Here is a 15,999-nt window from a genome sequence, read left to right on the forward strand (position 1 = left end):
GTCAGCTCCACCTAGGCTCAATGCTCCCTCGGCTCCACCATGGACCGCTGACCCATCGGCTTCACCTTGGCTCAATGCTCCCTCGGCTCCACCATGGACCGCTGACCCATCGGCTCCACCTTGGCTCAATGCTCCCTTGGCTCCACCATGGACCGCTGACCCATCGGCTTCACCTTGGCTCAATGCTCATTTGGCTCCACCATGGTCCTCTGACGCATCGGCTCCACCTTGGCTCAATGCTCCCTCGGCTCCACTATGGTCCTCCGAGGCATAATTAATTCTGCATCATGCATCTCTTTGTGTATATTTACTACACAGTACATCTGTGACACTAACGTTCTGGCAAGGTTCTTCGTTATGAATAAATGTTCTTCCAGTAACATTAATAGAGCATTCTTTCAAAATTATCTGGTCTTTAATAACGTTAGCACAAAAACATTTATTTTGGACCATTGCCTAACTTTTTTTTATTATATATAATTATTTGTCTCAGAATATTCAAAAAACAATCAAAATGTTCATTGCTGTAATCTTTAAAGAATAATACAAATAGAGCATACACATAACATTTGAATAACCAAGATTTTTAAATGGCCAATCTAAAAAAGTTCAGAGAACATTCAGAAATAATATTTTGAAGTTTTAAGTTAATTCTTATAAAACATTATAAGAACACATTTTTGTTGGCAAGGTGTCTGCATCTTAAACAACCTGACAACTTAAAAACTTATATTTAACTCAAATAATGAAAAATATAAAAGTAGTAAACCTCACTCACTCACACAGACAGAGAAATAGATATGTTTTGACAACTTGTGCTGAAAGGCAAAATTTATTACATTCTGTATGTGGCTTTACATTTAGGGCCAAAGAACAGTCTATAAATGAACTGTATCACATTTGACAGAAAAAATATTACAAATAGAGGCTTTATTCCAAAAGTTATTAAAATGTCTGCCTTTTACAGTGAGAATAAAAAAGAACCAATACAAAAATGGTTTCTCTACAGTCTTGGAGTAAAGAGGTTAGTTTACTGAGCCTTCACAATCATTAATGATCCTTATGATCCATTACAAGTGTCCAGACTCATGCTCCTCATTAACACTGTAAGTCAAATTTCTTTTTTTAGACCTGAAAGAAAAAAGAGAGAATTATTTACAGTGCATCCCTGTGCAATTTTACACAAATGTCAAACGACTGAAAACTGTTTTAACTCTCAATTATTATATTATTTCTTATTTAAATAAAAAAATTATAATAATTGTAAAATACAGAAAGTACATTATTTTTGAGTACATCTGTGATTACCACTGCATGAACATAGCTATGATATATTATAAATATAAATATGATATATTATATTATTACACGGCGCTGTGAAATACTTGATTCTGATTGGTCAATCGCGCATTCCAGCGGTATGTTATTCCCAGATAACACCCGCTCATCCGGGTACTACGAGTTATCTTGACCGGTACTACTTCTGTGCTTAACGCTGGCGCCATCTTGTGGCTTAAACAGCCGTGGGTTACAATGGAAGACTTCAAGGCGGGTTTCCTTTATAATGTTTTTAATATAGATATTTTTCTTACACAAACGCATCGATTGGAATCAGAAGGCTCTATTAACCCATCGGAGTCGTGTGGAGCACGTTATTTGACGGACAGCTGCATTTTTTATGGACTTCAAACACAACTACAACTACTGCTGGGATTAACGTTAGCCTGGACTTTTTAAATATAACTCTGATTGTATTTGTCTGACAGAAGAATGTCATAAACACCTATAATGACTTGAGGGTGAGTAAACCATAGGCTTGGTTTCATTTTTGGCTGAACTAACCCTTTCAGCATTCATTCTCAACATTTAGCAGCAATAGATAAAGGCTTAAAGCAGGTTGGAACTGTTTTTCTTCGCGGAAGCTTTGCGTAAGAGCTAATAAAATATTTAATCACAAGACAATATTTTGTGTCTAATAATTATTTATTTGAGACTAGTTGCCGTGTAATAAGCGGGATAATGTACACCCAGCCGGTTGTTATCGCAGAATAAACCCCTTCAGAGTGACGCATCCTCATATAAAGGATGGCCAAATGGGACCATGCTGCGGTTCTCATTAAATAACTGTGGCAAGGTGGACGAGTGAGAGACATGAGGGAGCTCGGAGGCACATAAGGAGGAGCGACACCAGGGTTCTAAATTAACATTAATTTTGGCGGGTGTAAATATATGATAGTCTACAGTTAAGCAACATGACAGAACCAAGAGCACTGTTTTCCTGAATACCATCACGACTGAAAATGACACTGAATTCATATGACAGCTCCATTAAAAATATTATTAACAGTAACTCACATTTTAGATGCAATATTGACTCTTTTTGTTAGATTTCAGCTGCAAAAATAGTTCCAAACAAAGATCACTGCAGAACCATAACGCATCTCACAGCAGTGCGTCACTGAACAATTCAGTTTGAAAGAATCGGTTGAATCAAAGATTCAATTACCTGTTCGTAAACGACTGCCTCATTCTTGAATGAATCATCCGTTTGAATGAATCGTTTAAATGACTCAATGACTCACTCATTACGGTCACCCGGTGCCACCTACTGGTGGTTAAGTTTCATCTTTCCAAAATTTCTTATTTAAACATATTTAAAACAATCTTATAACATTATTTAATGCAGTTGTAATTTTGTTTGTTTGTGTAAATTATCTAATTTGATTGGTAACAGCCCTATAGTGCCTTATTCTAATTTAATTTCTAGATTAAATGAAAAAAATAAACTGAAAGCTAAAGCATAGCCTATATTTAATGAGATTATGAAAAAAAAAAGCCCTTTATAAAAGGTAATATATCACAGATATGCCAATTTAAAATATGTCAAAGCTGATTGAACACTGGTAAAAATATTACTTCAGAAAAAATTATATTTAAAATAAAATAATAAAAATCCGGAGAAGCAAAAGTGAATAACACATGAAAAGGCGTAATGTCGAGTCCTGCAATTTACTTGAGTACTCTAATTTACCTATGTGTACTTTATATGTGTTTTTCATGCTAACATTGGTGGGTAATAAAAAAGTTAATTTACAACCCTGAGCGACACCAGTGAAGAACAAGAGAGGACCAGGCCTGGACTTTACATTGTGTTTTGTTTGTTTTATGATGTGTGTGCAGGCAGTCATCCGTGAAGGGCTGCCCATGTTACTTTTGTTTTGTTTATTTATTTGATTAGAGTATTTTAAATGTTCACCGGTTCATGCCTCCTTCTTCCCATAACAACGAACTACGTTACATTGGCAGTTTGTAAACCACTGGCCGCCCCAAAAGCACCATTGCGCCCGCTCCCTCTTATGGAAGTCCCCTTCGAAAGAACTGGTATGGTCCTCATCAGACCATTTGTACGGTCAGCACAAGGACATCGCTTTGCATTAGTTCTGGTGGATTATGCGGCGCGTTATCCGGAGGAAGTTATCAGCTAAGAGTGTCGCAGAGGCTCTGTTTTGCTTGATCTCCCGGGTGGGAGTCCTGAAAGAGATTCTCACTGATTAAGGCACAGTGTTATGTCACGCACCGGTCCCCTCTCGCTCCTCCCAAGTCTCTCGCTCATTCACCTCGCCACAATAACACTTAATTTCATTTTTGTAGGTACCATTAAGTCTGTATGTGTTTTTAGTAAATCGGGGCAGCATGTAAAGTACTGCCAATGCCACAGCAAACAGCAGGGGGCGCTGCTCTTATCTGACTTACCAAACTCCTCTCTGCATGTGACTGATAGTCTCTGGTAAAGGTGATCGGAAACTCTCCGGAAGCAGAAGGCTGAGCAACCCGGAGAGAACATTCAGACTGCCGATTAAGATGTACGGCAAAGATCTGTTATAGCTTCCTGCAGCAGAACAACGAGACACGAACAAATGATTTTTATAGGCATGTTAGAGAAATTCTGGACAATACACACATTATATGTTTTAATCTGAAACTCTTTCCCATTCATTGTTACAAATTGTTACTGTTACAAATCTTTTAAAATATTACAGCATGTCCTGTGTAAGCCAGAAGGCGTGGATAGAAGTTTGATCATTGTTTTGAATCCCATTCAGATGTAGTCATATATATATATATATATTTGCCAGCAGCCATATCACCCTGTAGCCCAAGACTGGTTTCCCACTGAAGCTAAGCAGGGCTGAGCCTGGTCAGTACCTGGATGGGAGACCAACTGGGAAAACCAGGTAGCTGCTGGTAGAGGTGTTAGTGAGGCCAGCAGGGGGTGCTTACCCTGTGGTCTTTGTGGGTCCTAATGCCCCAGTATAGTGATGGGGACACTATACTGACAAAGAGCACCGTCTTTCGGATGAGACATTAAACCGAGGTCCCGACTCTCTGTGGTCATTAAAAATCCCAGGATGTCTTTTGGAAAAAGAGTAGGGGTGTAACCCCGGCATCCTGGCCAAATTTGCCCATTGGCCTCTGTCCATCATGGCCTCCTAATAATCCCCATATCCTGATTGGCTTCATCACTCAGTCTCCTCTCCACCAATCGGCTGGTGTGTGGTGAGCGTTCTGGCCCAATATGGCTGCCGTCGCATCATCCAGGTGGATGCTGCACATTGGTGGTGGTTGAGGAGATTCCCCCCTTCTATGTAAAGTGCTTTGGGTGTCTAGAAAAGCGCTATATAAATGTAATGAATTATATATATATATATATATATATATATATATATATATATATATATATATATATATATATATACAGTGAGGAAAATAGTATTTGAACACCCTGCTATTTTGCAAGTTCTCCTACTAAGAAAATCACGGAGGGGTCTGAAATTGTCATCGTGGGTGCATGGCCACTGTGAGAGACATTATCTAAAAAAATCCAGAAATCACAATGTATGACTTTTTAACTATTAACTATTTCTTTGTATTATACAGCTGCAAAAAAGTATTTGAACACCTGTCTATCAGCTAGAATTCTGACCCTCAAAGACCTGTTAGTCTGCCTTTAAAATTTCCACCTCCACTCCATTTATTATCCTAAATTAGATGCACCTGTTTGAGGTTGTTAGCTGCATAAAGACACCTGTCCACCCCATACAATCAGTAAGAATCCAACTACTAACATGGCCAAGGCCAAAGAGCTTTCCAAAGACACGAGAGACAAAATTGTACACCTCCACAAGGCTGGAAAGGGCTACGGGGAAATTGCCAAGCAGCTTGGTGAAAAAAGGTCCACTGTTGGAGCAATCATTAGAAAATGGAAGAAGCTAAACATGACTGTCAATCTCCCTCGGACTGGGGCTCCATGCAAGATCTCACCTCGTGGGGTCTCAATGATCCTAAAAAAGGTGAGAAATCAGCCCAGAACTACACGGAGGAGCTGGTCAATGACCTGAAAAGAGCTGGGACCTACGTTTCCAAGGTTACTGTCGATAATACATTAAGACGTCATGGTTTGAAATCATGCATGGCACGGAAGGTTCCCCTGCTTAAACCAGCACATGTCCAGGCCCGTCTTAAGTTTGCCAATGACCATTTGGATGATCCAGAGAAGTCATGGCAGAAAGTCATGTGGTCAAATGAGACCAAAATATAACTTTTTGGTCATAATTCCACTAAAGAGTATCTTTGGAGGGAGCTCAAACTCCGTGTTTCTCAGCGACAGGCCAGAAACCTGACTGATCTAGAGAAGATCTGTGTGGGGGAGTGGGCCAAAATCCCTTCTGCAGTGTGTGCAAAACTACAGGAAACATTTTAAACATCAGTGAACTCAAGTGTGGTACCCGTGATAGGTTGCCACCTGTGCAATAAGTCCATTCCTGACATTTCCTCACTACCAACTATTCCACGCTCAATTGCTAGTGGGATTATAACAAAGTGGAAGCAATTGGGAACAACAGCAACTAAAATCCCAGAGCTGGGTCAGCGCATGCTGAGGGTCACAGTGCGCAGAGGTCTCCAACTTTCTGCAGAGTCAACAGCTCCAGACCTCCAAACTTCTGTGGCCTTCAGATGAGCTCAAGAACAGCGGAGAGAGCTTCATGGAATGGGTTTCCATGGCCGAGCAGCTCATCCAAGCCTTACATCACCAAGAGCAATAAAAAGCCTGGGATGCAGTGGAGTAAAGCAGCCGCCACTGGACTCTAGAGCAGTGAGACGTGTTCTCTGGCAGTGAGTCTGGGTTTGGCGGTTGCCAGGAGAACAGGACTCGCCTGACTCAAGTTTGGTGGAGGGGGGATTATGGGGTGGGGTTGTTTTTTAGGGGTTGGGTTAAGCCTCTTAGTTCCAGTGAAAGGAACTCTTAATGCTTCAGCATACCAAGACATTTTGCACAATTTCATGCTCCTAAATTTGTGGGAATAGTTTGGGGACGGCCCCTTCCTGTTCCAACATGACTGCGCTCCAGTGCACAAAGAGTTGGCCCATAAATACACGGATAAGGAGTTTGGTGTGGAGGAACTTGACTTGAGTGTTCCCTAAGATTAAATATGCCATGGGTTCCTCACTATGCTTGCCTCAGTGAACTCTTGTTACAGGATGATTTAGGAAATGATATAAAAGAGATTATAGTGATTAGAGTTTTGTGACCTAAGTAGATGAAGTAAGGTGCAGAGATGCTGCCCACTCTGGATGCCATGGAGCAGGTTCCTAAAGCCGTGTTCCTCAGGACGGTGGGGTAAAGCTCTGCAGTCGCAGGGTACACGATTGCAAACGCTGCAGACAGACCAAACTTTCCCAGCATCACCAGAGAATTGGTAACAGAACTCATATCTACAGGATAAAGGAGACAAAACATAACATCCAAAGTTGACCAAATACTGCAAAAATAAAGATGCTATTCTTTAGTATTTCGGATTCGTTTTCCAGTAAAAATATCTAAACATTTACTGAAGAAGCAAAATGGCTTCAGTTTAATGCCATGGCAGCTACTATGGCTTTATTCATGGTAAACGATAAATAAAATAACAAATAAATAAAAAATATACAATAACATTTTCCCCAGTAAAGTATCTTGATTTACAAACCCCATTCCAAAAAAGTTGGGACACTGTACAAATTCAGAGTAAAAAATAAATTTACATTTAACTTTAAAAAAGTTAAATGTACATATAGGAAACAGCTGGAGGACCAATTTGCAACTCATTAGATCATTTGGAAACATGATTGAGTATAAAAAGAGCCTCTCAGAGTGGCAGTGTCTCCCCGAAGTTAAGTTGGACAGAGGATCACCAATTCTGGAAAAATTAGATGCCATGTCATCTGGACTAAAGAGGGCAAGGACAATCCAAGAAGTTATCAGAAGCTGCATCTCTGATGGTCTGGGGTTCATGAGTGTGTGTGGCATGGGCAGCTTACACATCTGGAAAGGCCATCAATGCTGAAAGGTACATCCAAGTTCCAGAACAACCTATGCTGCCATTGAGGTATTGTCTCTTTCAGGGAAGACCTTGCATTTTTCAACATGACAACGCCAGACCACATCCTGCATCAATTACAACATCATGGCTGCGTAGAAGAAGGATTTGATGCATCATAAAGAGGAAGATGCGACAAAAGCCTAGCCTAGAAATCTAGACGCACCCTAGCGGCAGCAAATTTAATTTGTCCGCAAGTGTCGTCTAGCAACTCTCAATTCCTATCTGAGCTGTTTTCCTCAGAATCTGGACGACCCAATCACATCGTGTAGGTAGGCTATAGAGTCGGCGGGCGGGGCCATAATGACGACGGCCGAGTTGCGTTTGCTGCTTCTAGTAACACAGAAACTGGCGAACGGCGGCGATCTTTCGAATCAGTTCTGTCCGCGCCTCCGGAAGACTTGGAGTTAAGCTTTTCTCTGAGAAAAGAACAAAGAACGGCACTGAAGTCATTCTTAAAAAGGGAAGATGTGTTCGGAGTTTAGCCGACCGGAGACGGCGAATGTTTAATCAGTCAGCGAGCTCCCCTTCACCGTCGTTGCTCCGGTTGGTGTACCGCTATCCTATCGCGTGCAGAGGGAGTTTGAAAGACAACCGTTTATCCCACCCCTCGGACTGAGCCCTGTCAATGGTGAGTTTCCAGACCAAACATCTTGATGTGGGTCTGGCTTGTCAGGCTAACAATAGCCCCATTTCCACAGAAATTACCCGGAACAATATGTCCCAGGAACTCTTTTTCCCTCAGACCTGCTGCTGTCTGCATTTCCATCGCAGTCTAACGTACCGCTAAGATTAGTCCGGTGACGTAGGACTGCGCGTGAGTCTTTCAGGTTCCCACTGGATTTCGTCATCCATGAATAAACTTAATAAAGGCTGAACCTCGTCATTGGTCCATCGGTCGTATTTTTTTAACTCTATCTATTGCTGATTTGAGTAGCAAATGACTCTTACTGGACGCACAACAGACTTTTAGGTTGAAATAAAATGCTGCGTGAGCTCAACCAATCAGCATGTTCAGCGGCCAAGTCCTACCTTCTGAAAGTCTTACCTTGCAAGCAGGGCCGTTTTAAGAGGGAAATCTTAACCCAGAACTTAATTTAGACCCCGGATACTGTGGTCGAAACACACCAAGTACCACCCCAAAGTCCTGGAAATGCGGCTAAAGAAGACCTAAGACAGTTGAGTAACTAGAAGCCTGTATTAGACAAGAATGGTTCAACATTCCTATTCCTAAACTTGAGCAACTTGTCTCCTCAGTCCCCAGACGTTTGCAAACTGTTGTAAAAAGAAGAGGGGGTGACACACAGTGGTAAAAATGAGCCAATATTTGGCATTTGTCTGTTGTACTCTTAATAAATTATTGAAATTTGTACAGCATCCCAAAGTTTTTGGAATTGGGTTTGTAAAAATGTTTGGATATTTGCACTAGACAAGATTTAAAAAAAAAAAAAAATGAAGATTTTTTTTTTTTTTGTTGCAGTGTGTCAAAAATCAAACACATCATTAGATGAACAAATCCTCATTACCAGGCTGCCATGCCAAAGTTAGTCAGAAAATCCAGCAAATGGTGACAATTAATAGGATTAACCCTCAGGCAGGTGTTCTGGTCATGTTTCTTAAAATTGCTAGTTAATATTATGGCATTGGACTAAAACTTACTGACTTTACTCAACAAGGGTATACATTCTTACCCACATGTTTAGTACAGCCCGGCACAGGCTTTCTTTTTCACAGAAATAAACGTTATACTTAAACCATTGAGGCTCAAATCAATCAGTTCCAAAATAAACACAAAACCTGTACTAATTGAAAGAAAACAAATTGACAAAAAGATGAAATACAATATTTGGTGGTAATATGGCATAATAAGAGATTTACAAGCTATTTTTAAAAGGCTGTTAATCTTTGGCATTACAAGGTTTTCAACACAGCATAAGGGTTAAACACAATAAAAAGTGCACACTAAACCTTATATACACTATTTCTGCTGAATATCTTTTAATGAATATCGCTCATAAATTTCTCACGTTGTGGTATGAGGTGTATGAGGAGAAGAAGCAGTCCTCCTAACGACAGGGTGGAAGACAAGCAGAGGCGGCGTGGCAAGCGGCGGAGCATCAGCCAGGCCATGATGAGCGCAGGAACTTCCACCATTGCTGACAGGAAGCAGTTTAGGTAGATGTTCCCATGTAGACTGGACGTGTTCAGAGACAAGGCACAGTATCCGATCGAAATAGCCGACCTAACAGAAGGAAGTCAGCGAGTGAGCGGCAGGTCCATACACATGGTTTTGTATACAGAGATTAATATTAACATAAAAAAAATATAAACTGCTTTTATGTAAAATGTTGTAATTTTTATGTATTTGTTTCACACATGACTAATAATCAACTCATAAGCAAAATAATGCTGTTCAAAAGTCAGCTCAAACATCTCAGTCTTTCAACAAAAAAATACTTATTCAAATACAACACAATTTGGGGCCAAGAGTTTGAGACCACATCGAAATCTGAGATTCAAAATCTAAATTGGTTTGAGCCCAGTAATAAAGTTTTAGGGTTCTGAACATTTTTTAAACAATAAAATGCTATTATTTAAGTTTCTGCCGTATTTCTACTATTCATTTTGTGACTCTTTGTACAGATGCTCTGCAGGTGAACACGAGCATCAGCTTTTGTCTACGTTCCTCCAGTGCTACAGAAAAGAAACACGAGAAATACTGACATTTTGCAAATTCAAGCTTTTCTCATCATTTTTACCTCTGCATTCTTATGCTCACTCTTAGAAGGTTCTATAGTTAATCATGGACCAAAAAGTGATGGAAAACTGACATCTCAAATATTATTTTTAATTTATATATATATATATATATATATATATATATATATATATATATATATATATATATATATATATATATATATATATATTTTTTTTTTTTTTTTTTGTAAACATAATACGTAGTTGTGCTTGGAGTCAATTGTTTTTTGTGTGTCATGATACAGCAATGAAAATGTCATGGTTGGTTTTGTGTTTTATTTAATGTTTCATGTCTTTCATTTTGTAGTTTGGTTCCTGGTTATTGTCATGTGACCTGCTTGCCCTCATGTGATCATGTCTTATGCTTTCCTAAGTTGTATTCGACATTGGCTGCGGCCGAATGCATCCGATCGGCGAGAGTAGCCGCGTGCAGGTGGGGAGGAGCTGCAAATGGACACGTGAAGTCAGATACTGCTTTCCATGCAGTGGTGACACTCACGCTATATTTGCATACTTTATCACAGCTGAAGGTAAATAAATGCAATATTTCTTTCCCACCCACATGTTCCCCACCTACAGGTATATATATATATAAAACAGGCTTGTGGAGAACTGGAGAGACCTCATGGAGACTTGAAGCAGAATTGTGGAGACTGGAGCGGGCTTGTGGAGACTTGGAGCAGAATTGTGGAGACTGGAGTGGGCTTGTGGAGACTTGGAGCAGAATTGTGTAGGCTCGTGGAGACTTGGAGCAGAATTATGGAGGCTCGTGGAGACTTGGAGCAGAATTGTGGAGGCTCATGGAGACTTGGAGCAGAATTATGGAGGCTCGTGGAGACTTGGAGCAGAATTGTGGAGGCTTCTGGAGACTTGGAGCAGAATTGTGGAGGCTTCTGGAGACTTGGAGCAGAATTGTGGAGGCTTGTGGAGACTTGGAGCAGAATTATGGAGGCTTGTGGAGACTTGGAGCAGAATTATGGAGGCTCGTGGAGACTTGGAGCAGAATTATGGAGGCTCGTGGAGACTTGGAGCAGAATTATGGAGGCTCGTGGAGACTTGGAGCAGAATTGTGGAAGCTTGTGGAGACTTGGAGCAGAATTGTGGCGGCTCGTGGAGACTGGGAGCAGAATTATGGAGACTGGAGCGGGTTCAGGGAGACTTGGAGCAGAATCGTGGAGACTGAAGTGGGTTCAAGGAGACTTGGAGCTGGCTCGTGGAGGGCTGGAATGGGCTTGTGGAGAACTGGAGCAGAATTGTGGAGAATGGAGTGGGTTCGAGGAGACTTGGAGTAGGCTCGTGGAGACTGGAGCAGGCTCGTAAAGACTTGAAGCAGAATCGTGGAGACTTGGAATGGGCTTGGAGTGGGCTTGTGGAGACTTGGAGCAGAATTGTGGAGACTGGGGCGGGTTCAAGGAGACTTGGAGCAGAATTGTGGAGACTGGAGCGGGCTGGTGGAGACTTGGAGCAGAATTGTGGAGACTGGAGCGGGCTGGTGGAGATTTGGAGCAGAATTGTGGAGGCTGGTGGAGACTTGGAGCAGAATTATGGAGGCTGGTGGAGACTTGGAGCAGAATTGTGGAGGCTCGTAGAGGCTTGGAGCAGAATTGTTGAGAACGGAGCGGGTTCAAGGAGACTTGAAGGGGGCTTGGAGCGGGCTTTTGGATTTCATGAGATCTACACATTCCCAAAAAGTTGGGACAGATAGCAATAAGAGGCCGGAAAAGTTAAATGTACATATAAGGAACAGTTGTTGGATGACAAATTTGAAACTTATTAGGTCAATTGGCAACATGATTGGGTAAAAAAGAGCCTCTCAGAGTGGCAGTGTCTCTCAGAAATCAAGATAGGCAGAGGATCACCAATTCCCCCAATGCTGTGATGAAAAATAGTGTAGGAATGTTTGAGGATGTTTGTCTATGTGGTTTACAGGGACTCTCCATAGGTGTAATGGTTTTTATACTGTACAAACCGTATTTTCTATCCCCTTACACTGCCCCTAAACCTACCCATCACACACACACACACACACACACACACACACACACTGCCCCTAAACCTACCCATCACAGGAAACATTCTGCATTTTTACTTTCTCAAAAAAACATCATTTAGTATGTTTTTAAGGCCATTTGAATTATGAGGACATTTGATATGTTCTCATAAACCACATTTATAGTGTAATACCAGTGTAATACCCATGTAGTTATACAAATTTGTGTCCTCATAAACCACATAAACAGGCTCACACACACACACGGTACAAAGCCTGGTGGTGGGGACTTGAAGAACCCAGATAGCCTGACAATCTGAGGGTGCAGGTGGAGGATTTCAAAGTCATGAGTTATTGAAGATATGGTGATGCATGTCCGGTGATGCTTTTATGTGTGAGCAGGAGGATTTTGTAGTCGATCTGGGAGAAGCAGGAAGCCAGTGGAGTGAGTGTAGGATGGGAGTTATGTGATCCTATTTACGGACACATCTCTGTGTGTACGGGTCAAGGCCGGAAAACCATACTGGATGATCTTCAGGCCCTTAGAAAGAAATCACAACATGGGCTCAGGAATACTTCCAGAAAACATTGTCGGTTGTTTTCTTCCAGAAAACATTGTCAGTGAACACAATCCGTTCAATACAAAACAACAAAAGTGAACAAAAGCCATTCACTGTTGCTGGCTAAAACTCTATAGGTCAAAAAAGAAACCATATCTAAACATGATCCAGAAGCCCAGGCATTTTCTCTGGGCCAAGGCTCATTTAAAATGGACTGTGGCAAAGTGGAAAACTGTTCTGTGGTCAGACGAATCAAAATTGAAGTTATTTTTTGGAAAACTGGGACGCCATGTCATCCGGACTGAAGAGGACAAGGACAACCCAAGTTGTTCTCAGTGCTCAGTCCAGAAGCTGCGTCTCTGATGGTATGGGGTTCATGAGTGTGTGTGGCATGGGCAGCTTACACATCTGGAAAGGCACCATCAATGCTGAAAGGTTTATGCAAGTTCTAGAACAACATATGCTCCTATCCAGACGTCATCTCTTTCAGGGAAGACCTTGCATTCTCCAACATGACAATGCCAGACCACATCCTGCATCAATTACAACATCATGGCTGCGTAGAAGAAGGATCTGGCATTGAAATGACCAGCCTGCAGTCCAGATCTTTCACCATTAGAAAACATTTGGTGCATCATAAAGAGGAAGATGCGACAAAGAAGACCGTTGAGCAACTAAAAGCCTGTATTAGACAAGAATGGGCCAACATTCCTATTTATAAACTTGAGCAACTTGTCTCCTCAGTCCCCAGGAGCTTGCAGACTGATATAAAAAGAAGAGGGGATGACACACAGGGGTAAACATGGCCTTGTAATTTTTGAGATGTGTTGTTGCCATGAAATTTAGAATCAATTAATTTTCCTTAAAATTACACATTTGTCATCTACGTTTTATTCTGAATAAAATATTGAAATTTTAAACTTTCACATCATTGGATTCTGTTTTTATTCACAATTTGTACAGTGTCCCAACTTTTTTAGAATTGGGGTTGTATATGAATTTGACCATGTCTATTTTAAATACATGGAAGTGCTCTCACCAGACCAGGGACAACAGGACAGTAATGCAGCGGATGTTGGTGGACTTTACCAGGTCACAGAGATTGTAGGTCTTCAAACTTCCACGATTTTCCCTTGACTGCAATGCACGTGTGACAACAAACATGTCTTGTTACAGCACTGTCAAAACACTGCACACAGTGTGAGCAAAAGCCCATCTGATATCCACAGCTAAAACAATATAAAGCATTCATAAAGAGACGTTTTAGTATAACGAATCATGTTCCAAAATACACTGTTGTTGTTGTTGTTTTCCATTTCCTGAGTTAAACATGTAAATAAAAAAATAAAAAAACATGTTTAATGTTGTGGAAGTAACATAAGAGGTTGTGTTGTGTATTAGCATGTAATCCTCCTTACTTAGGAAACTCTGGCTTAATCATACACCTGAACTAGATTAGTGATTAAGATTACTTGAGCATTTGAACTCTGGGTTATGAAATTTGGACTTTGAAAAAGTCTGTTCAGTGGTATGATTTGAACAAATGCTTGTTTCTAAGAGTGGTGGAATAACTGATATTATGATAGATGCAATTATAATTACAGTAAATACTGTTTCCAGGTAACCATATAGGTAGCATCCTCTGATCATAATTAAGAAATGGATTGCTCAAGGATAACATTGAAGCCAATGCACATATCGTATCTGTAAGTCCATGCATTTAAATGTTGCCGTACTAAGTAGACATTGTCCAGTTTAATGCTTGTTGCCTATGACTACATATGTTTATATGCTTGAAATGCTATACCATTATTATCTGACAGAAATGGTGGTGGTGTGCCTGTCCAACATCTTACTCAGTCAATGGGTAAGTAATTAACTCTGTTACAGTTAATAAATATGTGGCTTCATAAAAGCTTATATTGCACAAAACTGTGCTTGTAGTGCATTTGTGACATGCAGTAAAAAATAATGTAGGTTCAGCTGCAAACTCTTCTTGCAGCTATACTTCTGCAATGCCAAACAACATAGCATTGTTATCTACACACATCCACGTGGCACATGTGCAGCAGGTGTGAGACTAAATTATGCCATGTTTATGCCACAGTGCACTGAGCTCTTTCAACTCCTTGTTACATAACCCCTCTAGTAGTAAATCAATTTAGACTGAGTTCAACAGAAAATAAAAGGGGTTGAAGAGCTGTCATCATATGAGGAGTTAAATGAGACTGTTTAAAGCACTGTGCTATTTAAAAAGCACAGGCTGATGTGGATTTCACCTGATGTTGAGGGAAAATGACATCAGGCGCCTTAACCCCGTTCATCTTGGCAGCCTTTCTCAGAATGGCCTCGGCCTCCTCAACCCTCCCCTGAGACAGCAGCCATCGCGGAGACTCTGGAATAAACCTGAAAACAGCAACGACAACCATTCTGAGATATCAGGACCAGATCCTCCATTATAATTACTTAAACCAGAAAAAGAGAGCTTATGGCTGGAGAGTGGATTTCTTTATTTGTGTCTTTATTGATGTGCGCAGGAGCTCTATTTTTTGTTGGTTTTGAGAGAGTCCTGATAAAAGACACTGAGAAACTTTCTGACCTGTCTACTTCTTTCTTTTAAATCTGTGAACCAGTTTACAGTGGTGCCTGAAACCCAGGACGGAGAAGTTGGCCGCCATGCAGTCAGCACAACAAACACTGCTTGCAATCACTCGCCGGCCTCCACCAGACGCAACATCAAGCCCACATGGACCTCAGACTGGAGCTGGAGGATTGTTTCTATCTGTTGATCCAGGGGCAGGAGCACTGGCAGGTCATCCGGAAGGTCACCCCAGACACAGCACCCATCTACCACAGCCGCTGGTAAAAAAGGGTCTACAGGACGACCCGGAGGTGTTAATGGGCCTGTTTGAAAAGACAGCGGAGGCATGTGGGTGGGCACGTGCCCAATGTCAGGTGCGCCTGATCCCGCAAGGAGGGTCCAGCTGTGGCTTCGGTGTTTCCGTCATGAAACAAGAACGCCTATTGGGCATTCCTGGTAGCGTCTCATCGACCCGTCGCGATGAGTTTCTCAAGGTCTCACACTGGGTATGATGTCATTTCCCCTTTCATATGCCTGATTTTTTTCTGAAACCAGTTAAGCGGAAATCCCACCCTGCAACCGATTCTAAACATAATTGGCCATGTCAATCACAATAACGATTGGCTACACCCAACCCTGATCCCTAAACCTACCCATCACAAAATACATTCTGCATTTTTACATTTTCAA

At 41.3% G+C, this 15,999-nt stretch overlaps 1 protein-coding gene and 1 pseudogene across 1 annotated transcript in view; one reads left to right on the forward strand and one right to left on the reverse strand.

Moving 5' to 3' along the window:
- Positions 1 to 813: 813 nt before the first annotated feature.
- The window catches only part of LOC137046322 (organic cation/carnitine transporter 2-like), a 62,622-nt gene continuing 47,436 nt past the window's right edge, over positions 814 to 15,999 (reverse strand). The window contains exons 5-10 of the mRNA XM_067423482.1: positions 15,008 to 15,134; positions 13,768 to 13,865; positions 9,446 to 9,660; positions 6,592 to 6,774; positions 3,754 to 3,889; positions 814 to 1,131 (exon numbers count right to left, since the gene is read on the reverse strand). Of these exons, the coding sequence (XP_067279583.1) occupies positions 1,071 to 1,131; positions 3,754 to 3,889; positions 6,592 to 6,774; positions 9,446 to 9,660; positions 13,768 to 13,865; positions 15,008 to 15,134 (820 nt within the window). The 3' untranslated portion in view covers positions 814 to 1,070. The remainder of the gene's footprint in view (positions 1,132 to 3,753; positions 3,890 to 6,591; positions 6,775 to 9,445; positions 9,661 to 13,767; positions 13,866 to 15,007; positions 15,135 to 15,999) is intronic.
- Positions 4,132 to 4,248, forward strand: LOC137047201 (5S ribosomal RNA; annotated as a pseudogene).

The sequence above is a fragment of the Pseudorasbora parva genome, chromosome 18 (assembly GCF_024679245.1).
Source record: "Pseudorasbora parva isolate DD20220531a chromosome 18, ASM2467924v1, whole genome shotgun sequence".
Taxonomy (NCBI): Eukaryota; Metazoa; Chordata; class Actinopteri; order Cypriniformes; family Gobionidae; genus Pseudorasbora; species Pseudorasbora parva.